This window comes from Lonchura striata, chromosome 4, assembly GCF_050655825.1.
Source record: "Lonchura striata isolate lonStrDom1 chromosome 4, ASM5065582v1, whole genome shotgun sequence".
NCBI classification, from domain to species: Eukaryota; Metazoa; Chordata; class Aves; order Passeriformes; family Estrildidae; genus Lonchura; species Lonchura striata.
Window position 1 is genome coordinate 22,754,161 of NC_140706.1, and position 27,959 is coordinate 22,782,119.

General features: G+C 36.3%; 1 protein-coding gene across 3 annotated transcripts; it reads right to left on the minus strand.

The window, feature by feature from the left end:
* Positions 1-833: 833 nt before the first annotated feature.
* TMEM156 (transmembrane protein 156) lies at positions 834-26,831 on the minus strand. 3 transcript variants are annotated; one of them, XM_085577794.1, is made up of 7 exons: positions 26,649-26,831; positions 22,015-22,296; positions 20,490-20,657; positions 18,298-18,405; positions 15,070-15,177; positions 9,717-9,817; positions 834-2,172 (listed from the first exon to the last, which is right to left on the minus strand). In XM_085577794.1, exons 1-6 carry the CDS (start codon positions 26,746-26,748, stop codon positions 9,720-9,722), a joined length of 864 nt encoding a protein of 287 aa, XP_085433920.1. In that variant the 5' UTR covers positions 26,749-26,831; the 3' UTR covers positions 834-2,172; positions 9,717-9,719. The 3 variants fall into 3 exon arrangements, with proteins under 3 accessions (XP_085433920.1, XP_085433919.1, XP_031360486.1); XM_085577793.1 differs by having other exon boundaries at positions 15,070-15,174; positions 20,490-20,738; positions 26,649-26,814; XM_031504626.2 differs by having other exon boundaries at positions 20,490-20,738; positions 26,649-26,814.
* Between the last annotated feature and the right edge of the window lie 1,128 nt (positions 26,832-27,959).

The following is a 27,959-nucleotide window of genomic DNA, read 5'->3' on the forward strand; positions in this document are numbered from 1 at the left end:
TTCCACCTTCCCCACCAGTTTTATTCACACATGCATCCCTCCTCCACCTTTATGTCTCCTTCCCCTTGTTTATTTTGGAGGCTCTTCCCTCCTGCCCATCATCTTGTGCTTGAGAGGCTGCACCATGACATCCTTTATCTCCTGACATGTTCGCTTCTGACAAAGCCAGAGATGAGAACCAGTAGTTACAAGGATGTGGGAGGAGAGAAACCAAACCTCAGGAGAAAATGGCAAGACTAAACCGGTTGTTTTCAGTCCCTCCTCCAGTGTAAGGAGGTTGGACCAGGAATCACCTGAAATCTTTCTCAACCGGAGTTACTTCAGGATCACATTTTTCGTTACCGTACTTACCAGTGTCCCCCCATTCTTCCATTGTTTCCTTGGATCTTAGAAGACACGGTAAGCTTTACTAAGCAGAGAAGAAAAGCTTGTAGGAGCCTTTTAGGTTTTCTTGTTTATGGTTCTTAAAGGTAACTTGGAAGATGGAACCTTCCAGGGTAGTAAAACCAAACACTTGGAGAGCTGTGGGATAACTTTGGGTAATAAAATAGCAAATCATGGTTTATTTGTCTTGAGGAAAAGGAAAGAGGCAGGTTATAATAATAAAATAGCAATAATAATAATAGAATGAAATTATAGAAGAAAGAAAATTAAGTTTGGGTCACAAGAAGCAGGGCTGTTCCTGTCAAGATCTCTGGATTACTGAAGGGGAAAAGTGATACATAGCTTGAATCACTTGAAGTATGTAAACACTGACCAAAATGGCCTTAGCAACTCTGTACTGAATTGAGAAAAATATGTCGCTTTGTAGGTAGAAGCAACTGAGAAGCAAATTGTGAGAGGTTTACTTTATAGCCTTTATTAAAAACTCTGCTTCTGAAAAACTCTGCTTCTGAGAAGCTTTATTACCACAAACAAACAACAAAAACCCCCAAATCAAGAAAATATTTTCCTCTTATTTTTTTAATAAGATGGTAATAAAAAAAATAGAAACAAATACTTCAGACTTATCCAACAAAATACAAAAATATCCATATGCACTCAAATCATTCAGAAGCTAATATTCATAATTTCTTATTAAATCTGAACTGCTCAGTGTAGACTGGAAAATTCAATTTCAGAAAGCTTCAGGAGGGAAAGGCTGTATAAATGTAAGGAATGGAGGTAATGAAGTATTAACTGGATGCTAAATTGTTGCCTATATGTTTGCAATGGGCAGTTTACAATCTGTTCATCCTGATGGATTTAGCACAAGGGAGCCTGAAGTCCTGGCAATTTCTGTCTCTGCCTAGTAACTGATGGCTAAGCGGTACCCACAAATCATGTGTTAGCACCAAAGGAGTTGGGACCCTGCTCAGCCCAAACAGCTCCACTGCACTCAGAGGAGCAGTAGTAAATGGAAAGTAAGGAAAAGTTCCAAGAGATAATGGGTTGGAATGCTAATGACCCAAGCTAGAACAAAAGATGGAAATGCAATTTCTCAAAAAGTACAAACCTATTTCATGTCTTAATGAGCTATTAGAAATTTATAATAATTATGATCTTGTGATTTGAAGCCAAATTAGTATTTTTCCACATTTTTTTCTTTATCTGCTAAGATATTACACAAATTATGATGGTCTTCCTGGTTTACTGTAGAAACTAACATGCTTCCTACTGAATTCTTTCCTTCTGTAATACTTTGGCCACCCTTCTGAACAGCCAGAAACTGTATCTTTTAGGCATCTTAGTCAGCTAGAGCATTAAGTAGGTTGAAAATTGTGCTCATTTCATGAAAGTAGAGGATAATTCCTAGCTTTATACAGACTTCTTATCCTATGGAATATATAAAATAAATAAATGCTTATCCTGATAAAAATATGTAATCATCACAAAGATTATCTTGCAACCATATAACTAAGTATGAATCCTGAACAGAAAATAGATGCGAAATCTGTACTCTGCTATCAAAGTTGTTTATGCAGAAAAACATATTTGTCCATTATTCCTATTTTCTAAATACAAAGAAATTACGATGGAAAAAATGGAACTTGTCAACTAAAACGAGTAATTGTCATTCCCATGAAAAGATGGCTAACATAGCCCCCCAAGCTGGAAATGGGGATGCTTTCTTCTGTGGTGTATGATGTGTCTTCTTTCATCCAAAAGTGCTGATATTTCATAGGGTGATACCTAAAATTAAAGAAAATAGTATCAGAAAAAAAAAGAGGAGGGTAAGTCTTCTCTAATTTATCCTAAATGTCATAATTTTGACTTTCACAAGAATGAATTCTCCTCTTTATTACAAAAGAAAACATTATAGCTAAAAGGCAGACAAAATAGGTGATGCACATCAGATTGGGGCAAAAGACTGAGACTGATACCTGGCAGCTGAGTGGTGGCTTAGGTACCTGCCCCACAAGAGTGTGATACAGGAACTTGAGCAAGGCACACGGGGCCTTACCCACTTCCAGGGAAGCTGGCAATGGAAGGGTGAGCAGAGCCAGAAACACTCACCACATCCACCCAGCTGAAGTACTCTTCTGTGCCCAACTCAATTTACCATTCTATTCTGCTATATGGCAGGACAAATTTGGAAATAACGAAATGAAAGCAGCTTTTTCAACATTCACAAGTGAACTGCTTCTCACTAACCATCAATGACACTTTTGAATTTGGATTGCAGCTCCCAGAGTGCACAGATTCCAATCAAGATTCTCTTACTGTTCAGGGAACTGTAACATGCTGAGGGAGAAGAGGGGGTGGAGTGGAAATACAGGACTTCTGTACTTCTAACTTGCACACTGAGTGAAAAAGCAAATATAGCTTGTCATCCATTCTGGTAGTTCCCATAGCTGCAGGCTGGATTACAACATCTGTCTACATTTTCTTTTACATGTTAGGAACTGGATTCAGAAGTGTTCCTTGGCTGTGAAATCATACTGGAGGCAGCAGCTGCTAAAGTGAGCTAGAAAATGACAAGTGTAGGCAGGATAGACTGCATCAAATATTGATGCCAGCTAATGGAGCAGTGGGTTTAAACTACCTGCACAGTGCCCTGTATAGTCCAGTTCTGCCAGTAAGCAGGAGTGCTTCCCTTGGGAACCCTTAGTGTCTCCTCTGGAGAGAAACACAGCCTGGCATGCATTTAGTGCAGGACCCAGTAACTGTGCCAAGTACTCTGGAATGTCCTCAGAAATCTGATTCTGTGAGCTTTTCTGTGCTGAGAGGAGTTGTCATTTTAATGTGCAATTAAGACTAGAACCTCTTGCAGAAGGAAAAACAGGAGGAATTACCTTTCATTATATTTAAACAATAAATACGTAATTGAGTGTATATAATTCTGAAAACAATTTAAAGCTGCCTGAGGGCATAAATCATAGAATCACAGTTATCAACAAGAATTACTGTGTAAAAAATGAAGTCTTACAGAAATGGCCAACCCACAAAGCCACTAGGTCAGTACTAGTAAGAACACCTCCCTTCAGAAGCTTCACACCAAATTTTATGATAAGTTTAACAACAGTACTATTACTTCCAAGCACTGAAATTATCCTTTCAGAAAAACTGTCAAAAAGATAATTGGAAGGATCCCAGGAATTTAAAATCACACCTACTGTTCTTCACAAATGCCTGCATGAAATACCTTAACTGCAATCTTCCCCTCACTCCTTTGCTAGAATGTCTTACATGCCTTTGCTAGAATGTCTTAAGAGTTTTCCTGTTTTCTCTCTGCATAATTCCTATCTTCTGTTGTTTGTGTGGGTGCCTTGCTTAAGACAAATGAGAAACAGATTCTTTTAAATATGAAAACATTTTTGTAAAGCCACAATCACATAGGGAAAACAGGCAAAGAATATTTTTAGTTGCACTTTCTTTTTGTGCTACGAAGTTCAGCAATGATGGCATTTAAAGACCTCTTCAGGAAAGCAGCAGCAGAGTCAGCCAAAGCCCAGGTAATACTCTAGATATGCCTGCACTGAAATTTCCTGGGATTAGACTGGGATATGCACAATCAAATCTCTAATTTCCTATGGGAGTGTTTCATTAGAAAACAATAATGGCTATGATAATCTGAATGTTGGTGGATAAGAGTCAGCCTCTCATACACTTGTTGATCTTTTGTGCTAACCCTTTTTCCCACAGGGGGTTTCATGCCCACATGCTTCTCAGATTGTAAGAGAGGAAAGGGACCTCTTTGACAGAGGTTTTCACCTTTTTAGCCATACACCATGTCTTGTCCCTGCCAGTTATCTGTCATCTACCTTATGTTCCAGTTTTATAATTCGTTTCACCTGAAGATAAGATTGTGCCTTAAATTCTATATTCACTGGAGACCAACTTGTCTTATTTAACTGTACCGCTACACTGTCACTCAGAAAGAACTACAGAGACATGAAGCACTTTAGGTGTTCAAGGATCTCAAAGCTCTTTACAAAGACAGATGGCAAAAGGCAGTGTATTAAAAATCATTGGCAGCTGCTGATGTGGAACTCTCATTAGTTTTATACAGTCTTTGACATGTCTACCAGTTTTATTATAAGAATTAATGGGATGCAGGACACCAAGATTCTTTTATCTTGTCCTTGAGGCATTGATTGTCAAAGAGATTGATGCAGTAAATAAAATGTTTGGGTAATAGTGACCAGTTTGTGTGAATTTGATCTAGCATCAGCTCAGAGCATAACACCGTGCACTTTCAAGGAAAAAAAGTCCACAACAGTTGGCTTTAAGACACTGAGTTTTCTTCTTTTTTTCTTTTCTCATAAAATGGCAGCACTTCATTCAAGAACTGTCAGGTCTCTGTCTCTAATTTCCCCAAACAGAACACTGCTCTGTCCCTAACCATTCATGAAATCTATTAACTCTGCCTTTGATTCAGAGAATACAGTGCTGCTTCCTCTTAAACAGGCAGAAGACAGAGGTACCGCAGGAGAGAGCTCACAGTATTTCTTCATGCTATAAACATGTGGCTTTTATTCTGCCCTAACCACTCTAAGACTGAAGTGCAGCTTTGGAATGAGAGAGGCCAGTGAGCCCTGCACAGTCTGCCCAGACTCCACATAGCCCCACCCCAGGGAAAGACAGATTGTCACAAGGGCAGGACACAGAAAGTCACTCCTTGAAGCAGGCTTCTTTAGCCTCCACGGGAAAGTTGAGCCAAAACCTTCCCTACTCAACAATGATTTCATGGATAACCATCAAGAAAACCGTATTTCTGAATGCTCCAACACCTTCATCTTATGTATGGGTACGATGATTTGGCTCTGACTTGCCCACTTTAATTTCTTACTTCAATTATTCTTTGCCCCCACTGGTTAGGGAATGGCCATTGAATCAAGCATATTCAGAAGTGCTAGTCCTCATGTTTTCTAAAACTATGCTCACATAGCATTTCACAGTTGCTGAAAATGATAGTTTATGGAAGTAGTATTCTTAAAGTTAAAAGTACGAGTTGATGCAAGCAAAGCTTTGTTAAAAGCACTATGGAATCTCTCTTTTAGCTGAAGATAAACAGTTCTTTCTTACACCCATGCAAATTAGTAAAGAGGTGTCATTAGGAGAGACAGAAAAGTCATGTCTCCAGAGCCTTATTCTAGCTTTTACCTGAACAGCATTGCCTCTGAATGCAAATATTTGCCCTGAGTGCAAATATTTGCCCTGAATAAAATGTTCATGCTTCCAATCTAAACAAAATTGGGGTAATTAATGTCACAATCTTCTCACAGTACTAAGAAAATACACTGACAGCTGTCATATGTTGTCCTGGTTCTGGCCAGGACAGAGTTAATATTTTGGCTAGGAGATTATTCTATACCACCTCAGGTCATTGCCAGGAGCAGGGACAAGGGACTCTTGCTTCCAAGTAGAAGGGTGTTCCTTCCAGTGGGGAGAAAAGTGGTGGGGAAAAGCCAGTCAATATTGTCCCAGGCTTTCCATGTATATTGTTTCCTTGCCTATACCTTTTGTTATTGTTTTCTTATCTCATTGCTGTTTCCACTAAATTGTGCCTATCTCAAGCCATGGTCTTTGCCTTTTGTGCTTCCAATTGGAGGGGAGGGGAATCGAGCTGCAGTGTGGTTTTAGCAGGACTACTGAATTGGAAAATATCTTTCCTAAACCACAACATATGTAAAGTGTGTTTCAACACTTGAGGGACATGGCTGATTCATTGTTTTCCAGGACAGTTGCTAATATGGTAGTTTAATGAAATATGGAAGAAACAGAGGATTCTTACCTTTGGTACTCAAGTGTAGTTGTAATAGTTACCGTGAAAATACACAGAGACATTAAGTGATATATGCTGAAAATATTCACCTTTGGCAAAGGCACAAGTGAAGAACATTTTTTTATTAGCATTTTTTAGTAGCTGAATTAGCTGTCAGTGCAATAGTGAATAACAAAGCATTTGGGTGCATTTCTGTGTGCACACACAGGATAGATGGACCACACAATTGGATCTAAATGTATTGATAAACATGGAAACACATGCACAGTCATATGTTTATCAATATATTTACATTTTATAATCAAGAGTATTGTCTTAAATATAAAGACTTAAAAATACATTTATAGAAAGAAATGTCTTTTTCTTGTCATAAGAAGAAAAACAGCAGAAAACTGCAATGTGTAATTGATTATTGATATCTCTCTCCATCTACTAGTAAGAGCAATACTTCACTGTTGCAGACTGGAGTGACAAGTAAAGAGTAGGCAAATAGATCTCTCCTGACCATTCCCATGGCTAAAACAAATATTTTTCAGCCTTTCATCTTTCAGTGTGTTCTGTTAAGGCCCACTGCTGAGGCCATCAGCAGGTTCTCCAGCTCATTAGCTATAATGATCATGATCAGAGTGATCCTTGCTTTTACATTTCCTCCTCCTCACAACTGCTGTTACACCTACCACAGCTGCTGTGTAGGTAGTCTCCTGACAGAGAAATCAAACACTGTGCTGTGGTTAATGATTTCTCCGAGTACAGCTCCAGCTGGCTGAAGATGAGGAAAAGTATAACTCATCTTGCCTGTCTGATTCAGGGCATGCATTGAGGTAACTCTTACCAACCAGACAGAAGCCAGGTTTGAGGCAGGGAAGGGCAGACGTGAGCAGTATCCCCAGTGGAGCTCTCAGGTTTCTAGCTCTGCCTAGAACCCTTCCCTATTTGAGGCTCTTTTATCAGTGAGATGCTTCAGGGGAGAAGCTGTCAGTGATACAAAGATGACGGGTTTGATCAGGAAACTCCCTGGTACTTCTCATCTCCACCCCACCTCCTCCTTCAGAGAAAAACCCACGCTTCATCAAGCTGATGTAGTCTAGAACTGTCTTTGGCAATTCTGGGAATTTGATTATTTTTGCATTTTCCAACCTCAGTACTTAGCTTTCATGTGCAGTACTTGTAACACAGCTTCTCTCAGTTGAGCAAACGAGTCTTTAGCAATATTCTGGAGACTTCACAGAGACAAAGCCAGCACTTCTGCTTAAAGCAGATCACTATTTCCTTCCCCAGCCTCAGTTACCACAAGTACTCATAGCTAGCAAGCTTTCCTGGAACTGAGGCACTCACAGACACATGAAGCAATTATGTGGATCTGACCTTATCAGGTGAAGTGAGAAGAAGGGGTTTTTTGCCGGAAGTAAAGCAAAACTAAAGCAGAAGGTGCTTTTTTATTATTTTCACAGAGTATTTAGCTCAGAGACAGCATTCCTTTAAGAAACATATTCAAAAAAAAACATGATGAAAGGCAAGATCTAGATCTAAGTTTCTGCAGATGCATTCTTTAATAATATTTCCACACAATGTCATGTAACATTACAATTTACAATGTATTCAGCATTATTCCCACATATCACATCTGGATTTCACCTCACTGCCAGCTGTCCCTCTGACAGGAAGATTATCTGGAAAAGCAAGCCTGCTTCTGTACAGCACTGAACAAAGCTTTTGTGCTTTCTCAAGATACCTAATATTTTTCTTTCAGTCATTCACACAGAGATTAAGGAAAGGGAATCATTAAGCCCAAAGTGCCTTGGATCTCATATATTGTCTCACAGAGCAACCAAAATCTGAAAAGCTGTTCAGTCTCTTCTTTCTATCCTTTAGTTCCTAACAGTTAAGGTAATAAAAGCAAAAGGTCACCCCAACAGTTAATCCCACCTCCAGCAACACAAAAGTTAAATTTGTATGGGAATGACCCTGCTTCTAAAATATGAGTTTTAGGTGAATGCAGCATCCTGGAAGAAGAACAGAATTAACAAAGCATGCTAGTGATCAGCCATAAGACTGTATAAGTGAAGGCACTGAACACAGGTGAGCACCTGCTTAGCAGACATCCTATTTCAGACTTAGAAATGTCTTATTTTTAACCCAAGAGTAAAAAAAAAAAAAAAAAAAAAAAAATTAAGTTGCTTCTTCCCTGCAGAAAGGGAAGAAGCTGCCCTACAGAAAAGCTAATGGGGCCTGGAAAACACCTGCTTAGTCAGAAACGGAGTCCAAATGGCAAACAGCTGCACTCAGATGATCTGGGAACTGCTCTCAGTTATGTCACAGAGTTCCCAAGTCATATCATGACTTTGTGTATCCTGGCAGCCTCATTTTTTAAATAGTTATAATAACAACTTCTCAACTTCGTAAGTCTTCACAAGATCTATGGATGACAATCACGTAAACAGAGGTCAGTATTTTAATAACTATAATATTCTATCCTATAACCCAGCTAGCCTCATTCAAACACTAAAAAAATTATCTAGCTTAGTTATTAATTTACTATGGAATTACTTAATTTTCTGTCAGCAAAGCTGTTCAAAATTTTTTATTTAGCTGTGTTCTCAATGTACAATTTCATCTTCATGGTTCCACATGAAACACAAAAATCAGACTGCTCTTCAGTACATAAATTTTTTAACACAATAAAAAGATAGCAAGACATTATATTGAGTTTCCAATAAAACTCCATCCAAATTAAATAGAAGTATAAAAGAAGGAACTCCTTAAGCTTTTAACCTAAAAAAATCACCATACACAATAATATCATGCGTGCAAGTAGCCATCATCTGGTCTATGCACTTGAAATATTAGTCTGTATTACTTATTCAAGTAGCATCTGTTTTTTCTAGACATTACAAGTGTTTTCAGGAAGAGATATCTCTTACTGCACATTTCTATGAAGATTTGGTTCCTTACATCTGGAATTCCTGAAACAATTACTGCAGCACAGTGGCTGCAGAAAGTTAGGACTGGGAGATTAGTTTTAGTTCTGAACAGAAACCAGGTTCTTGTCATTCCTTCTGACTGGTGTAAGAATAACAGAGCAATTGATTTTTTTTGCTTGAGGAATTTCATAAAGAGGCTATTTATTTCAAATACGGAATTTTCTTCAGAGATCATTTGAAAATTGCTTTTTTCCTCCACCCTTGTAGAAACAAATGTCAGCACAGTGCTAAAGCCTAGGACACACATTTTGCACCAGAAGAAAGGTGTCAGAATTTGCACCAAGGTCTTCAGGGACACACAGGGTTTATTAGGCTAACACATATGATTATAGATCACTTCTGGTAGCAGAAGTAAAACTGATTCTCTTTTCATGCCACCTAGCTCTCACAAAACACATTATGCAGGTTTTCATCTTATTCACTTGGACAGAAGTATAATTTATTTTATTTTGTTCAGATATCCACACTATTAATTCTAAATATATGATGCAAACCAGAATAATCAGGGTTGTAAGATGTTTACTTACCTTCTACAGTTGATCCACGTGAGAATGCTCTTGTTCAGGAATTACAGGCAGTATCTCTGTGGCCTGTGCAGGAAGTGGAACCTGCTGTTTGCTGGTTTTCACTATTGAAAGTTAAAATATTTTTTTTCCATATTATTAACAGCAAATATATCTGCAGAGTGTTGGACTTGCATATGCAAGTTTGAAAATAATTGAGACCTATCTGAACACAAGAGATGGACAAACATTACTGAAAATACTAACCATGTTTGGTACTTAACTTCCTCTTAATACTAGTAGGACTACAATGCGATGATTCTAAGTCTATCTGGGAAGCAGTTAGAAGGTAGGCAAATAAATTTGTGTGAAAGAAATTTGTGACTAAATTGTAGTGAAAATCCAAGAGCATGCAAATTTGAGGTTATGTAAGAGTACCCAAAAATAAAACCCCCTATATTTGGCCAGTTAAGCAGAAACAATGAAGAGTGTGAAATTCCTGACTCATTTTCATATAAGGGCAGCACAGATTGCCACAGGCACACATGATGTAGCCTCAGCTCATTTGTCATACACACAGGGAGAGCTACTGGGTATCACCCAGTTATCAACAAAGGGGACAGCATACATCTCAGAAGCAGGAAGGGGTGAGGTGATGCCTTTAGCACACAGATCCTGATAGAGTATCTCAGTGGAATACAGATAAGGAAATGCAGAGATAGCATAGTCAGGCAAAAGCACAGAGTTGTTTATCCAATGCATTTTTCAAATAACTACTGTAGAGCACAAATAGTATTTTAATTCCAGGCCCATCCTGTCCCTGACTATCCATTACTTCTGCAAACCTACAAATGGGTTTTTGAGCTGACAACAAGAGGATAAACTGTGCCACTTATATCTAGCTATCTTCATCCTGTACTGACTACATCATTTGGGCTTCTCTCTTTACAAATGCAATTAAAATGTAGAGTTTGGATCTCGGCACTTAAGCAGCTGCATATGAAAAGCAAAGTCAAAATAAGACTGGAGCAGTTTTTAAAAAAATAACAATGGATCTTTTTTGACCCTCAGGATGAATTTGGAGAGAATGGGAATATAGGCTGATATCCCCTTCAGTCCCTGTGTGTAACAGTGTTCTGCATGCATGCAGAGTGAGCAGAGAAAAGGTCCTTCGTGCATCAGTGCCCTATGGAAAGCATACAGGGGCTATAAAAAGCTCCCTAAAGTTACCTGCATTCTATAGATTTTATCCTTCTTTTTATCTGAAAAAAAATTTAAAAGTTCCGAAGTGGTAATAAGACTTCACAATTTTCTTGGTTATATTGCATTTCAGAAATATTTAAGTCTATGTTAAATATTAAATACTATGAGAAGCTTTGCTTTTGCCAGCATTATTCATGTAAGTTGCAGAGAGAAAGATAATCATTCAGCTATGTCAGGAACTGAGAGGGACCATGTTTCAGTTAGCCATGATTGAACAAATTTCTCTTTCTTGTCTTTGCATCTATTTGCTTCTGTAGAGGATGCATTGTGCCTGTTCTCTTGGCTAAAAAGAAAATGTATTGTAAAATACAAGGAGGAGAAAGTCTGAACTCGCTGGGATGTCAGCCCTGACACTGCTGAGCCAGAATTTGCTTCTATTTCCAACATGTCAACTAACCTGAAGCTGTAGCAGCACATCAGAGATATGACAGAATTTCCCCTATTTCTTCTAATCTTGTGGGAAAGGAACTATTATTTTAATAGGATAGCACAGAAAACAGCACAGTAATTCAAATGAGAACAAATTTGTTTTGTTGTTTCTTCTGTGCAAATTACAGCTGTCAAGCCCACTTGGGCTATCCATCAAATACTATGGATGCCACAAACCCTAAACAGTCCAGGAAACAACTGCAGGCCAGGAAGCCTGAGGTTTTATTCTCTGAATCCTGGTTGTCACTGTGACCCTGCAATGCTCTTCTTTCAGGATGAGTTATAAAATTACCATCCATCAGAATTAACTTTGCATTACTGTGAGCCAGACAATTGAGTCAAAGAATCCTGTATTTGTATCCTAAAATGTAATGAACCAAACTGTGACTCCATGAGCCAATGGAGTATCACTAAAAATGAATATACTGTTTGAGCAATGTAGAGCAAGGTATTATGCTGGAACTAAGGCTGCCCACACAGACTGTAGAGCAATGACATGATGGTTTTAACAATATCTGCTTTGTCCAGTTCTAGCAAAGGAATGAGCGCAAGCTTTTTTCCTAACATATCTCATGCCACATTCAAATTAGAATCAAAATAAAAAAGGAATGTTCTTATTCTAGGAAAAGAAAGTCTAAATGGGAATTTATAGTGATAAGATTCTAGTAATATAAATTCCCACTTAAGTATAATACATCTAATTATATTAATGAATCTTCCAAACCCTACTAGGCAGATTCAGCTTAGGTATTAAATGCTCTGATTTATGCAGTCTCATTCCTCTGCAAATTCTTCTTGCTTTTTGTTTTTCTTTTTTTTTTTCTTTTTAAATAATGTAGCATACAGTTCACACACACTGACTTATTCCCAACAAGTAATTTTGTACCATGGGCCAGGATTGCCTTTTTTTAGGATACAGCTATATGAGAATAACTACACTTACTCAGTTACTAGTAATGGAAGAGGTACCAAAGTGGTTTAGGGAAAATGGGCTAAGGAAGAGGAATAACAGCAGGGTAAGTAAACTTTCTTCCCTTTATCTGCATCCGAGATTGATTTAAGCAGTAAACTGCAAATGACAATTCAGCAGTTTCTATCTGAGCTCTTTTAAAACTCTGTGGGGAATACATTCTAGCCCTTCTAATTGCCATTATTAATTTATTAAGCTGTTCTAAAACCTCTTCTACTGCCTCTTCAATTTAAGAAAGCTCTTCAAAGAAATTCCTGCAATAAAATTCTCATGTGTGGGAATCTCACAAAGATTCTCTGTAGTAAATGCAAAGCAAAGTGGCTTCAATGGATTCTTTTCCATGTGTTATTACTATCAAATTCTATTTGATGAAAATGCTCTGTGTCTGGAAATACAGATCAGCCACTTAATTACTTACTTCTTGCAGTAGAAAAAAGTACCCTCTCTTCTTTCCCTTGTCTTGTGGATGCATTTATGGGAAACTATATTTTGTCCATATTAATACCATTTAATACCATTCAAGGGACAGTTATTGTACATAAATGCAATGGCAGACCAGTTCCGAAGTCTAGAAAATGGGCTTTGTACAACCCACGGTCTAGTGCATTCTTTTATAGCTTTACAGTCCAGACAACATTTAGCCAACATTTATGACCAGAATGCTATTAAACTTCCCTCTCCTCACTATACGTGTTTAATCCTTTGCAGTATTGTGAATTTGGAAGGTTGTAAATTTAATCCTTCACTAGAGAACATTCTATACATTTTCCCCCCTTTCCTCTGGTCACTGGACTCACTGGCAATGATTCATGGATATAAAGCCACTAACACTTTCGCAAAACTAACATCCATGCTGTAAATTACATTTTTTGTAGGATCACAGTGGCATTAAGCCTATAATTTACTAAGCTTCCTAAGAATTCACTCCCATTCTCTAAGTATAGGCTTCCCTCTTTTTTTTCCCTTGGAAGTTCTTAACTTCAAATAACCTTTCAGGAGTACCTATACGTCTTTTCATCTATATGATATACTGTCATAGTCTCTCAAGTACTCATTACTGTGTTTCCAGGGTGACTGTATTGTCTTCAGTGGATCTCAATGGCTTTTTTCAAGATTGCAAGCTATGCTCTAATTATAGGGAAAATATTGTCAAGGGCTGTCAACAAAGTCATCTGTAGCTATTTATAATCCATTATCATGGCAGCAAATCCTAATCTTAGCAACTGTGGAAAGAATAAATTATTCATAAGGATTTGATTGTATTTTAAATTATATTGGTATAAACTATAAAATTGATTGGATTGACTGAAATTATGGTGTGTGAAACCAAGGAACTTTATATTAAAATAAACCCCATTATAGCAGTTAATGCAACTAAGCATCTTTCTGGGTTACATGGATTGATTGTAGTGGGAGGCACTTAAAAGTGAGAATGACAGACCAATAAGGGATTCCCATTCTCTTCAGTTAAATCTAGTAAAAGCAGATATGTATTTCCATAAGACTCTATTATCAAAAATGCCTTGGATATACAACATTAAAAATGCCATTCTGAACATGTGATTAAACAAGCATGATATTAGTGAAGCTATTAAAGACAATAGATGTCAGAAAAGTAATTCCTTCCCTGCAGAATGAAAATAATGAGCTCATAAATATATCTCAGATAGCCAGTGCTTTAAGAGCAAGAAGCATAAATTGTACTTACAGGGGAGTTCAGACAGATAAGAAGCTATTCATTCTTTACTAGGTAAAATTGAAATGCTATGAAATACTGAGTTGTACACATAAATTATTGAGTCTCCTCTTACTCCCGAAGAACTAACAAGACAAAAAGCAAAGTGCTTAAGCCTTAAGTCATATTTAAAACCATTTTTTCTTTTGCTGGCTTTGTATTTCTTCTTGTTTTGAAGGGAGGTTAGTTTGCTATTCAGAGCTATTATTCTATATGTTCATGCTAATCTTTTTAAAGATACAGGTCCCTTCACAAAACCAGAATCCATGAAATTTATTAAAAACATTTTACTCTCTAAGCAATGTCAGTAACACTCACAGCAACACCTGATAATTGGCACTCACACAGTTATTTGTTGCCAAATCCAGTTTTCTAGAATCCAAACTTTGAGTTTAGCCATGCCATTTAATTTATCTGTGGTAAGCATACTACACTCTCGGAAGACCACAATTTTTTACATATCTGAAACTCAAAAATCACATTTTATGGGAATTGGACCCTAGAAATTGACTATGAAGTGCCAGCAAAAACCATTTATTGAGTCCTGCTGCAGCTATTCATGCCACGCTTTGGTAGCAAATTTTATCAAGAGTCACAAACACACAGAGCATATATACACATATAAACATCTCTGTATACTTTTCATACACACACAAAGCACTCAGGTGACGAACCTCAAAATTGGCACACAATACGACCAAAAATTAAAAAGTTCAAAGTCATTAATGCAACACACTGGGAAGACTGGGAGAAGCATTCCCACATTATATATATATATCTTCTTACAGATTTGTTGTCAGATTTATTTCTTTAAAACAAAAAAGTGTTTCCTTAACATAAGCCAGATCAAATTTGTGTAGGACCAAGGAAACTCTGAAACAAACCCGAATCATCTCTTGACAGGAAAGTCTTAAAAGATCTTTCTTGACCTCCTCATGCCTCAAGATTTGTTAAATTTTGTTTTACTTTTATATACTTACCAGGAAAAGGATGAATTTTAGTAGCAGATACAGTTCTTCTTGCATGTCTGGAGCTCTTCCTTCTTAGAACAGTAGAAACTGATGCTGCTACTCTTTGTTTATAATCTGCTTTAAACAAAATGTCTTATTTTAGCATCAGCCGTGATTAGAAGGAAAGCTTGTAAACCCCTTATTATTAAACTGTTGAAAACCTTGAAAAGTATTCAAAAAATCAGGAAGATGTTGGAATAAGGTGATGAGGAAAAACCAAAGGCCAGATGGTTTGTATTTCACTGAATGAAATTTTCTAGAAATTCCATTCAGGTTTGTCCCTTTCAAATTATTCCTTGGCTTTTTCTAGACTGTGTACCTTGAACAAATTTTGGAAGGATATCAAGAAAAGTACATATTTCAGTACAGGTTTGGACTCTCACTGGTGACAGTGAAGTAGCAAGGATGGAGTGTACTGGCATCCTAGGAAGCTGACAGATTCCTGGCTAGTGTGTTGTTCATCTTGGAAAGCACAGTCTGAGAGCAAGCTCCACACCCCTGACAAAGCTAGAGCTGGACTGGGCACCTCTGGCTCAGCACTCAGTTGTTCCTCAGCACTCAGTTCATAAACTCTCAGTCCTTCCATCCTTCTGCCACTCTCTAAATGCTGTGCTCTCAATGGCTTATTGCAGATGGTTGTGCAGCTGCTGTGATTAGCCCTGTTCACCAGTGACTGCAGTCCAGGGCTCAGCCAGCTTCTGGTGACAGGCTCGCTCCAATTCTGGGTAACAGAATTTATTTTTATCTTTTTCCTTTGAGAACACTAAGAAATTCATTAATTAAAATTATTTAGGTCATGAATTTTTTTTTATGACTAGCCAGTGGAGAGCTAAAACACTAAAGCCCCAAGCATACAGTGTAACAGTTAATGTCAAAGAAAGCTCTGGAAGTGTTTGTGAAACAAGAGTGGAAAGGAAAAGGAAAAACAATTAATTTCCAATTTAGGGCCTTTGTCATGGATCAATTGTAACCTCCACCAAGTTTATTTGGATATTTTATTTCATGCACTCATGAAAATAGCGTAATGATTCAGAGAGCCTCAGAGTCTACCTAGCAGAATTTCTTGAAAGGTCTCAAGAGGAAATGAGTAATTCTACATTTCTTAACAGTTTTCTATGGTGCTCAGAAATGAAAAGAAGAATACTAACTGAATTATGGTTAGAAAAATTCATAACAGCTGTTTTAGTAACATAGCTAATAGTTCTGCTCTATTCTTTGAGCACCACTGAAAAGAAATATTAGTGTATAGACTTGCAATCAAAGGTGGCATCTTAATATATACACATAAACCTTAAGGGTTTTTTTATGCACTTGTCTTTTTATCAGTCACATAATGATGTTGGTTATAATGTTCCATATTATAAATTTAACTTATAAACCCACTTTTCCTCAGTTAGCAGAAAATGTATCCTTGAAGCTAGTAAGTAATTAAAAGCCTCAAAAGGGCATTTCTTCCTCCCTGTTTGTCTCCACGATGACTCTGACAACCTGAAGTTAATAAAAAAGTGATGTTTAAGAATAAAGGTACTAAATCATTAATCATCACTACTTACAGTTCTACATTAAAAATAGACTGTTATGACTCAAAGCATAGAAAATCAGAGACGTGACATTTATAAGTAGCTTTCAAATTACAAATAAAAGTCCTTTAAATTAGAGCACCTACTAGCCCATTTATAAAGTCCTAATTTACACTTCCTGGGGTTTTATATACATAAAATATATCTCAGAAATTTTTTTAGCAGTAAGTAAAATATAATGTATTTTAAGCAACATAATCTTGCAAGGAGCTCCTTTCATTGGGGTGGGGAGGGTGCAAACTTGACATCTCAAGTAATTATTTGGCTTATTAATTAAAAATATATTCATGAAATATTTACATTATGCAAAAAATCACAGAAACATTTTGTGTGTGGGCACTCTTCTTCCTTCTGCTCCAGTATGATTAAAGCTAGATTTCTATTGCTCCGTCATTACAAAACTACCTGTGCATACAGTAAGGATGATCAGGGGAATAGATATGGCTTATTATTTGGTTTACTACCCCTGTGACCAGGGTCTCTTTTCAGCACCTCTGAACTACAGGGGCCTGCCTGGCAATAGCAACTAAATGCATTCTGCCTGCTCAGGGCTGACACAAAGCAGAGCGTCTCTGGAAACTGCTGTGAACAGCACCTGAGAGTTATTCCCTCACATAACAGCTTAAGTAATATTCTTTTCACAGTGATGAAAGGTATGTAATGTGCTCCTGGTACCACCTACCTCTGGCTTGGGAAGAGAGACAAGGACCAACATCTGACAAGCAGTCAATTTGCAGCACTGTTTTTGTGCAGAGGATTTTATCTTGATTGCTCAAAGGTCTCAAGCTCAGGGTACTCCTACAATTTTATTCTTGTTTTATTCATTGTATATTGCTAGAGAAAAAATCTGTAAATCTGATTTCAGCCTGTATCCAAAGAGAAGAGCCTGTCATGGCTGAAGGAATATTCTAGAAACAATTGTTTCAATCTCTGAACTAATGGCAAGTTTTCTCATAGCAAAGTTCTAATCACTTGGAATAGTCAATAGTGATGGTTCAGAAATCACAGCAATGTTTTCTTTGCTGAAGCAATAGCAAAGAGATGTTATCTGGGCTTAATTCAGCTCTTGGCTTAAGAAGGTGGCACCTTGGTTGCCCTGCATGGGATTCCACCACCCATGAATTTGAATAGCCAGTTTTTAGGACAGACAGATGAGTGTATATCTCCTCATATCTATCCTGTAACTTTTCCTGACTATCACTTAAATAAATCATCTTCAAGAAGGAAAGGGTATTTCAATTCACTTACACTGGTCATTGGGATTTCTGCTTAAAACCTTCCACAAAGTTTAACAGTAATTGTTTCATCTACTGAAATCAGTGTGAAACCAGATGTTCATATCACTAAGCCACCAATCATCTATCAAAAACCCCACATTTAATTTGCCATCAACAAACTTGGATTTGCATACACAATTTTTGCATCCACCAAAGAGACAAGAGGTGATACTATCAATCATCTGAGTACTTCAGTCAGTCTCTAAGAAGATTTTACCATTTGACAGTCAAAATATCAGTGTCTGAGACACAGTAATAATCAACAGTTTGTTATTATAAATTAATATGTTTTTACTTGCATAGAAATTTAAATTAATGCAGATTAACTATTTGTTACTTACAGCTCTGTTTATTTTCTTGGACTATTTTGTAGATGACAAATGAAACAGTAAATACAAAAACTACTGCAATCATAGTGAGCCAAGTAATCTTCGTTATACACATTGGATCTGTCCATAAAATATACAAGAGAGAAAATTAAACAGCAAATTACTGGCAGCAGAGAAAAGCAGTACATTCCATCTTGGTAAGTTTTTGAATTGTGCCTATCCCCACTGATAAAAAACAAAACAAAACAAAACAAAAAAGAAGAGATTATGCCTTTTTCTTTCAGCCTTCTCTTGTTTTTAATGTTAGATTCCCTATCTAAAATTTAGCTTATTTTTTGCCTGTATTTTTATATCTATATCTGTATCTATATCTATATATCTCCCCATGGCTGAAATAGATACAGATGACTGAGTGAATGAAAACTTTTCAATTCAGCCAATAAAAATGCTTCAAAGATAAACATTTATATTTAAGGTAGAACAAGGGTAATAAATGTCCCCTCTGTCTGCATAGAGCATGGAAGGAAGTGGTCCACTGTCCAACATTGGCTTGTACTGGCATTCTTAACCTCCTGGTCCAGCTTCATATTTGAGAGAAGGCAAGATTCTACACATAGAAATTTTCTTATAAAAAAGTGAGGAAATGTCACCAACAGGAGCACTCTGGGGAATTCCTTTAAAGTTGGTTTGAGGGAGAATCACATGGGACTGCATACAGGAGGTAGGATGCTCTTTTGGACAACAGCTGCTGCAGAAAAGCATTCACATTCCACAGCGATTTAGTTCAATAACTTGTAAAAGTCAGGACTGTATACAACAAAGAAATTACTTGAAGAACTTTCCCCTCTGGTTATTTGAATGGCCTTTCAAACTTCTTTGGCAGCTTCACATTAATGCATACCTTAGCACTGTCAAATAACTGTTTTTAAAAACAGCTATGTTGCTATAAATCATAAAAAACCAAATTACAGGCTGTGGCCAAATTACTGTTTCCCTTTCCCTGACTTAGAACAGTATAATTAGACTTCAACTTCCCTTTTATCTTCTCCATCAAGAACTTGTGAGGCAAATGCCAATGACCCCACTGCTCATTCCTCCTAATTTAGAACTAAAAATATATTTTATTCAGTAATCTAGGCTCCTTTTAAACAGGGCACTTTACCCCATCTTGTAGTGGCTTGTAATGACTTGATTATCAGCCTTGCTTAGTAAATCCCTGAGCACCTTTTTTAGCTGTTTTGAAGTAAAGAAAAATAAGACATATTGTTAATTTTCATTGCTAATATGAGATTACTGCTACCCAGGTAAATCAGTATTAACAAAGGGTGGTTCGCTCATAGTATTGACACAAGGTAGCAGGGCAAGTTACAAATTATGCTCCTCTCGTGGCTAGACACACTTATTAAAAAATTCCCAACAAACAAAAAACCAAAACAATCCTAAACTGTCCTTTCTTCTCCAGGATTTTCCCTGGATTTATTTAACATATATTAATCCAACTCTAAAAAAACATATTTTTTCCAGGAAATGTACAGCATAAAATACATTTTCCATCCAAGTGAATGCAATAATTCAGCAACTTCTAAATGACAAGTGCTGCAGATAGACAGAATGGAAGTCCAGACTATGGTCAGGAAATCAGACAAAAAACTCTTGCAGCACAAAGAGAAATATGAAAAACTGAAGGTGTCCTCTGTGAAAACTAAGCTTAGTTGAGCTGAAGATTTATCTTTTAAGCATATTGTAGTGAGGCTTTATAGTAGGCTAATGCACTACAATATTAGAATGGTCAAATCTATCTCCTGGCTCTTTTATCACCATAGTTAAGAGCCATTTTTAAATTTACCTCCAAGACAAAAGGGTTATGCCATTATCAGGAAAGGGAAAATTATATTTCTAGGTTTTGTCACATGCATGTGTGAGTCTGTTACTGCTAAGCAAGAAACAATGTACAGGTCTTTACTGTATTTCTTCTAGAAAAAAAAAAGGCACAACTAAATTACTTTTAATCACTATAAAAATCATCAGTTGTCTACTATGGATTGTTTTTTAATAAAAGGTGTTCAAAAATGTATTCTGTTCTTGTGAAATATATAAATATTTTCAAATGGTTGCTGGAAGCAGACAACTACCTACTTGAGATTTTTTGCAAGATTATATTGTTTCTAGTTTGATTTCCATTCTGAATCTCCCTTGTAACTTACATTCCATATAAGACTTCAGTTGCAGGGAAATATTCATACAGCCATTTGGGTCTTCCATCATTGCCAAGAGACAAGAATGATTTAGTTGTTCGTTGGCTGAACTTTGTCCTCCAACTATTGAATTGTTGATGTGGATTTCCATCAGGTAGTTCGTATTATGCTCCACTTCTTTATTGGAATCCGTAGTGAAATCAAAATATTTATAAAAATAAGTAACATTTTCTGTTTTCACTTCAAGTGAGCCTTTTGCTTTTGGAAATAAAAATTAAAACAAAACTGTTATACAAGTAGTAGATAAAGAGACAACTCTCAAAAAGTACAGTGAATTCTCTGTCTCATTTGCAAAAACATAAAGGTTTCTACATCACTGACTATGAAAAAGATGGATAAATGTATAATGTGTATAGTTGCTCTGAACAGTTCTGAAGAGCATTGATTATCAATATATTTTCCCTGCAAAGTATAACTCTTTTTTGCTTTACTATCACCTTTTTTTGTTGATTTTTTTTTTCCTTGTTGTCAGTTGTCAAAGGCAACAGGCAAAAATCAGGATATAAGGATAGAACCCAGGCAGAAGCTTATGATGACAGAGATTTGAAATGCACACACTGTCTATCTGCTATCAGTTGCAGGCAGTCCTTGCTTTGCTTCAAACCACACAAGATGTGAGGCTTGTGCTACATTTACAAGAAACAGAAACATTGTCAAAAGTGTTAATTGTACAGGTATAACTGAAAACATAGGTCGTCCATATATAAGCTTTTATTTTTCATACTTGTTAAGACAGCTGTTGTGTAATACGGAAAATATATGGTTGGAAAATAACTGAATTTCTTATTTTCAGGACTTGGCCTATTGCCCCTGTTGCTGACAATGTTAGAAAGAGTTATCCTCTTCCCCAAAGATTTCCAGATATTTACAAGTGTATATGGCACAGAAGGAATGGCCTGCTACTGCTCTGAAAAGATATGGGTGTTGCTACCTCTCCTCTGTACTGCTGTGCCATTCCTTAGGCAGTGCTGCTTTCTATAAAACATGTAATGCTATTTCTGATACTACACAGTTGAGGATAATATAGACTACAAACACAAAAATGTTTTTTTTCTTGCATAGTTGCCATTAGAATAGTTACCTAATGAATTAGTTCTTCAGGTACTTGCTCACAACCTACCTTCATAACACCAGCAATCTACATGTAGAGTTCCATAATGACATTTAAAAGCAAATTCAGCTTGAAAAATTGTCAGAAAGTACTTAGAACTCCTTAGAAATAAATTAAGTACTTTAGAAAGTACTTGTTACCACGTTTCACTGACAACCAGGAATGAATGCCATTAAGAATCTAGCACAAAATCAGCATTTTCTAGCCATTCAAATAAAAGCTAAAAACTACCATTATTCATAGACTTGCAAAGACCATAGAGAACCAGGAGCATATACTTTTCTTCTAAGTACCAAATAAAAACTTGGTTTTTATTTTGTAATGAGCTGCTTCAAAATTAAGTATTAATCTTACCCTACTTACTTTTTTTAGCTATTGACCCTGATCCTTGATGGTCAACATTCACATCCCTCTTGGATTCACAGTCTGTCTGTTTAGGGTGGGACTGTTGTTCCCTCCAGGACGACTGGCAAATACATGCAATGTTTTGGAAATTGGAATTATTTATAATGACCTTCAGCAAAATAGTCTGGGTTTCTCTTCTTCGTTGCACTGATCTTTTGTAAGAATTGTTAAAAGTACAAAGTGGAAAAGTGGTGTTACTTGATGAACAGGTATCCATGCAGGACACCATTACAGTGTTAGCTGTAAAAGAAAGAGTGATACATTAGTCAGACAATCATATAGGACACATGGACAAGTATGTGACTAGAAGCATCATGCAGTAGATATTACAACTATTTTATGATGAAATGCACTTTTTTTTTCTTTTTTCTTGAGGGTTATGATGGGAAGTTAAATGTATCATATGTAAGAGAAAGGAAGTACAGAGTCTTCCCACAACCTAGATGCTGGATTTTATTTGCTGAATTGTATTAAAACTCTTGTTATAGGAATTGGAATTTCTGATGGTATCTAGTCACATTACTGCTTCAAAGCTGCTCCAATTTGACTGCTCTTCAAAAGAAGAGAAAGCACATTTATGCTTCTTCAAAAGAAGAGAAAACTTGTTTGGAGAGGGAGCTCAACCCTGGAACAGTGCAGTTGCAACACTCCAATGTATTTATGTTATAAAGTAGCTATAATCAGAATGAAAGCTTTCTTTCCAAATGACATTGAAACCACAGAGTGAAAATACACAGAAATGCTGCTGAATGCTCCAGCCACACCCTTCACATTCTCTAATATTCAGTCAACAAACGTGGATTTTAATTATGACCTTTGGGTTTGGTATTCAAAGTCAAATTTCAGTGTCAAAATACCATAGCTAGAGTACATTAATGCAATTCTGGCAAGCAGCAAAACCACATAGTTGTAATTTGTCTTCCACATTACAGTAGAGCTTTATAATGGAAATTTTTACTTGTGTTAACTTTGAACCATTTTTTCAGTAACTTCGAAGTACTTTTTCAGATACAAAAACTCAAGAATAAAAACATTTGTGTGACCCCAACATGAAATACATATTTATGAATACCCACTTTCTGGAGCTGATGCAGCAATAACTTATATAGGTTTTATAGCTATGTTTCCAATTCTGGTAGTACCCTTGCATCTCTATAAAGGGAAAATTTTTTATCTAACTCCCATTATGAGCAACTGGAGCAATGTGATCATAAATCTTTATGTATGGGCAGCAAAATATAGCCTTTAGTTGCTTCAGTGCTCAGCTGCACTCTGATGGCTTCACCTGGCCACCTGCACTCACAGAACAGCAGGTTGACCTCAGGAATTATTCAGTAAAAGATTCCAGAAAGGATACAGAAATAAAATCCAAACTCCAATGTCAAAGTCAATTATCTTCCCTTTACTAACACTACATGAGAGAGTCAAAAACTCCTTGTAAAACATAGTAAATTGAAATGTAAAACACACAGGTAAGAAAAAGTTCATTTTGATATAAAAAGGAATATCAGAAAATATCAGCTTGATCATTCCCTGAGGCAAGACACAGAATTTTCCTTCAAATGCTTACAATCTGACCCACACAACAGGTCATGCAGCAGGCTTCTGAGATCAAATTCTTCCACCTGAAAGAGGCATTTCGTGTAGAACTTGTCTGTGGAGATGAGCCAGGAGTGAATGCTTACTCTGCTCTCATGGCAAGCCATGGCTTCTGAGCAACCAGCCTAAAAGCACTGCTACAGCTTTCAAGGGCACTTAATCATAATTCCCTAACACATCATTTTCACCAAGAAATCTTTACATGGACTTAGGAATCTGCTGACGGAACTGTGACAGACATCTATGTTCAGCACTGCAAAGTCCGTTTTGAACTCCACAAATGGCTAAACGGATTCCAGAGCTGCCTGTGACCCACGCTGCAGGTGTGTAAAAGACCTGTTATCTGAGCGGAAAAGGTGTGAATGTTTTGAGTTAGGGAGGGCGCTTACCATCCTCTTGAAAGGTCTCTACTGAGACAGCCGATCAAATGACAATCTAGCATAAACACGTATTTTTTCCCAGGTCACAGGACTGTGGCCTTTCTAAGGAGGGATATAGATTGTTGAACACTTGAAGAAGGGCTGCAACAACACCACACTTTCCCAGTGGTTTACATGGCAGACAGAAAGCCATCCCATACTCATTGCTCCTTACTGCAGGACTGGGAAGCACCCTCCTAAATGTAAACATCACTCTAGAAATTTGGAAAGGGTTTTGTGACATCTGAGCACAGGCAGCCTGAATACTAAAAAAGGATTGCTGAGATGAAACTGTGCAAAGTAACTCTAGGAAACTGCTTTATATCCAAAGATCTGCAACCATATGCTTAACGTTAAGAAGTTCTGTAATTATTAAATTCTTCTATAAAGCCTCTATTTACAGGGTGGTTTTAAATATTAAATCCAAATCTATTTAAATGAAATTATTCACAGGGAAGACCAAGATTTTTTACAGAACTTGCTTTCCATTAAGAAAATCACAAATATTTCACTTTGCATAGGTTTGACTCTTTTTCATTTGATCTGCAGTATTCTGTTTTGAGTGAGAGCAGCAGTGTGTACAGTTGCATTTTTTATCACTTCCTTATGGAAGCTGGAGTCTCCACGTGATACTGTAGAGATACAAGACCGACAGTACAAGCTGGAGGATACACAGTTTGATCAAAGGAGATACATCCCAGCAAGTAGCAGGACCCAAGGGATAGGACTGGGATTGAAAGCATCAGACCCCAAAAGCATAACTTCCTATCCTAAATCAGTGTAATTTAAAGGTTAAATGACTTGTAACCAAACAAGTGTGTTGCTTTACAAACAGAAAGGAAACATTTCACTTCTGGTAATGCTGAACTGTATTCTTTTGAAAAAAAATTGAACCGTTCTTTGGTTTTTTGCAAATTGATTTCACCCTAAATTTTTGTTTAATGATAGATTTAAATTTTTATTCCCTCTCCAGAATGAAAGTAAATGCTAGAACTTCCCCTGAGATAAGACATCCAGGAATTAGGAGCTTTCTGCCATTCATTTAGGAACTCGCAGAGGAAGAGCCAGTGATTATATTTCACATCTCAAAGATTTCCAACAACTCTGTCTGCTTAAGTCTCATGGTGTAACCAGCAATTTAAAACATTTACAAAAAAATTCTGTACATTTTAGGTTGGAAATGTACAGCAAAATTTGAAATAAAACTGGTTTTCAACAGAAGGTTTTTGATGAACCAGAGGCCCAAAATCTTTAGAGATTTTGAATAAATTGTCCAACATATTTACTTTCTAATGTAATTCAGACATCATTACAGTCTGTTATATAGTAATTTAGTTTTTAAAACATCCAAAATGCAGCAATAATTCTCATTTTCCAAATATAAATCTGTGCTGCCCAAGTATAATTCTGTTCTGCACATATACATCACAATCTTATTTTAGACAAGCTGTGATTAAGACAGAATTGCAGTGATCACACTATTGCAGCCTAAAGCATGGCCAGTAAGAGCAATCTAGAAAAACTATCATGGAAAAATATAATTATTCTTTGATGTTTGAAACTAAGGTTAACGTTTCCTTCTGGTAATAGTCCTGTAATTGTTTGTTTGGATAATCTGTGCTACCAAACCCTTTGTTTACTTCTGCATGGAGGTAAAACATTTATTATTCCAACATCTCAAACTGAATTATGAAAGTTACGATATTCAAAACTTATGACAGCTTACCAAGTTTGTTAATTTATAAACTATAAAGATCTATACATTATATTCTAATTACTGATATGTTCTTTCTTTATGGTTAATAAAAAAATACAAGTAAACTAATCTGGATATTTTGATACTAAATTATTTCAGAAAATTATATGCTTCATAAAGAAATTATGTTATGATGCCTGAGAATACACTCTTTGTCAAAGGGATGCTTTTTATTATAATACTTATTTATTCAAAAGCTTTCTTAGGAATGGATGTGCAAAACTATTTTAATTTACTCATGGAGTTTTTAAAAAGCACTGAACAGGTAACTTGCACACATGCATAGTTTGCTTGTATCCTAAATTCAGTATCAGCCTCCAGGATCGCTAAGAAGTATTTGGCATTTATGCTACAAGATTTGATTTACTCAGTTACATCCATGCTTTTCTACTTTTTCTCAGGTTACCATTGCATATCTCTTTCACAGACAGCATCTCATTGCCAGATAGTAATTGTACAAAGTTTGACAGTGTTTAAGAATAAAAACTTCTAAAAAGTTGTTTTTGAATACATGAGCACCTGCTAAAAAAGAACATTAGCATTTTCATTACTTTCTTCATTATGAAGGCCATAAAAATACATGCATTGAAATAGTTAACAAAAATTCTGCAGTATATGTAAATGAATGACAAACCCATTTCAAATTACCACATATAATTTACTCTGTTGGTAAAAAATCTAAGAAAAATAGTCTATATCCTTTGCAAATTCCACATGTATGCAGCATCCTAACCATTGCTTTTAGGAAAGCATGTGCCAACTTTTCAATTGCAGACTTCAGAATAAATAAAAGGTGATTTTAAAAGCTGATCACTCACCTTCATGGATTTTGAAAAATTCAGGTAAACACAAAATAAACAGGGTAATTATTCCTAGTCCTAATCTGAAGACTACTGGTTTACTCAAAAGCAAGCACATGTCAGCGACACACTCCCATCTAGCATAGTGATGGCAACTTCCTTCCTGGTTTAGCTTTTAACTTAGTGCAGACATAATGCAAAATAACATCTATTCATTTCCTTTTCTTATAATGACTTTCCTTTTTACTTCTCACTGCATTAACTTGCAGAAAGCCACATTCTGTTCTTATATGGGCATAGATGAGGATGATTCATTCAAATATGCTCAAGATAAAATTCATGTACCACAATGACAATAAGAAAAAAAAAAAGCAACTATTTTAGATGTTTGTGGATGTTTTGCTTTAATAACCCCTTAATAACCACTTTCATATACCTGCTAAACAGTAAATCAGTTATCTTTCTGAAGGAATTTTGTTCTCATTTGGACAAGATTTTTAAAAAATGAGTCAGACACGCATTACAAAAATGATTCAGGACCACATGAGTCAGTTATGGGGATTTTATTGTTTTATTTATATACATCTGCATGTGGCTAGGTGGAAGATAATATGTAATATTATGTCTATGTATATAATATATACAATCTAAAGTTTTTGATCTGGCAATCAGTGATGTATTAAGTACAATGAACTGAGGATGAGTTGTGCATATTATCATTGATGCTGTATTCTCAAAAGATGACAGATGTGTTGCCAATCTGTCAGGTGTCTTCAATTTACATTTTACTATTATTTACGCCACAAGAAGACTGGATAGAGCCATTGCTATTTCAATACATCATAGTCACAATTTTTTGGCTAAACTTTCCAGTTAAAAGTGAAGTATTTAATTCTGACAACCACCATGATATTCTATAAATTTTTCTTATACATGAGACTGCAAAGAACATTTCTGAAATGTTATGAATAAAACTGCTCTGAATAATGCATAAGTAAAAACAAAGAACTTCACTCAAATATAGTATATAGGACTATACAGAATAAAGGATTTCATTAATTCAGAAAGATGTCTTCTGAAGTATTTTTCCCACAAGCCATTAAGTACTGGGTACTATCCAAATGAAGTAATACTGTTGAAATTAAAATAAGAAATGCCCTACAAACTCAAAATGCTCTTTTTGTCATCTAGTTATCTCAGAAGATGAGTAAGGCAAGTGGAAGCAAATACAGTATTCATTCTATAGAAAGACTTCTAATGAAGCTGTAGTGAATATAAATTTAATATGATATTTTAAATTGAGCATTTTCATGCAATGAAAGCAATGAA

What these genes read in the sequence shown, in the direction of transcription:
- TMEM156 (XM_031504626.2), bottom strand. Translation starts at nt 26,748, where the DNA reads ATGTGCTTGCTTTTGAGTAAACCAGTAGTCTTCAGATTAGGACTAGGA. An exon ending in ATTTTTCAAAATCCATGAAG is followed by an intron (nt 22,297 to 26,648) that starts GTGAGTGATCAG and finishes TTTCTTTTACAG; the next exon opens with CTAACACTGTAATGGTGTCC. An exon ending in CCAAGAAAATAAACAGAGCT is followed by an intron (nt 15,178 to 18,297) that starts GTAAGTAACAAA and finishes TTTTGTTTAAAG; the next exon opens with CAGATTATAAACAAAGAGTA.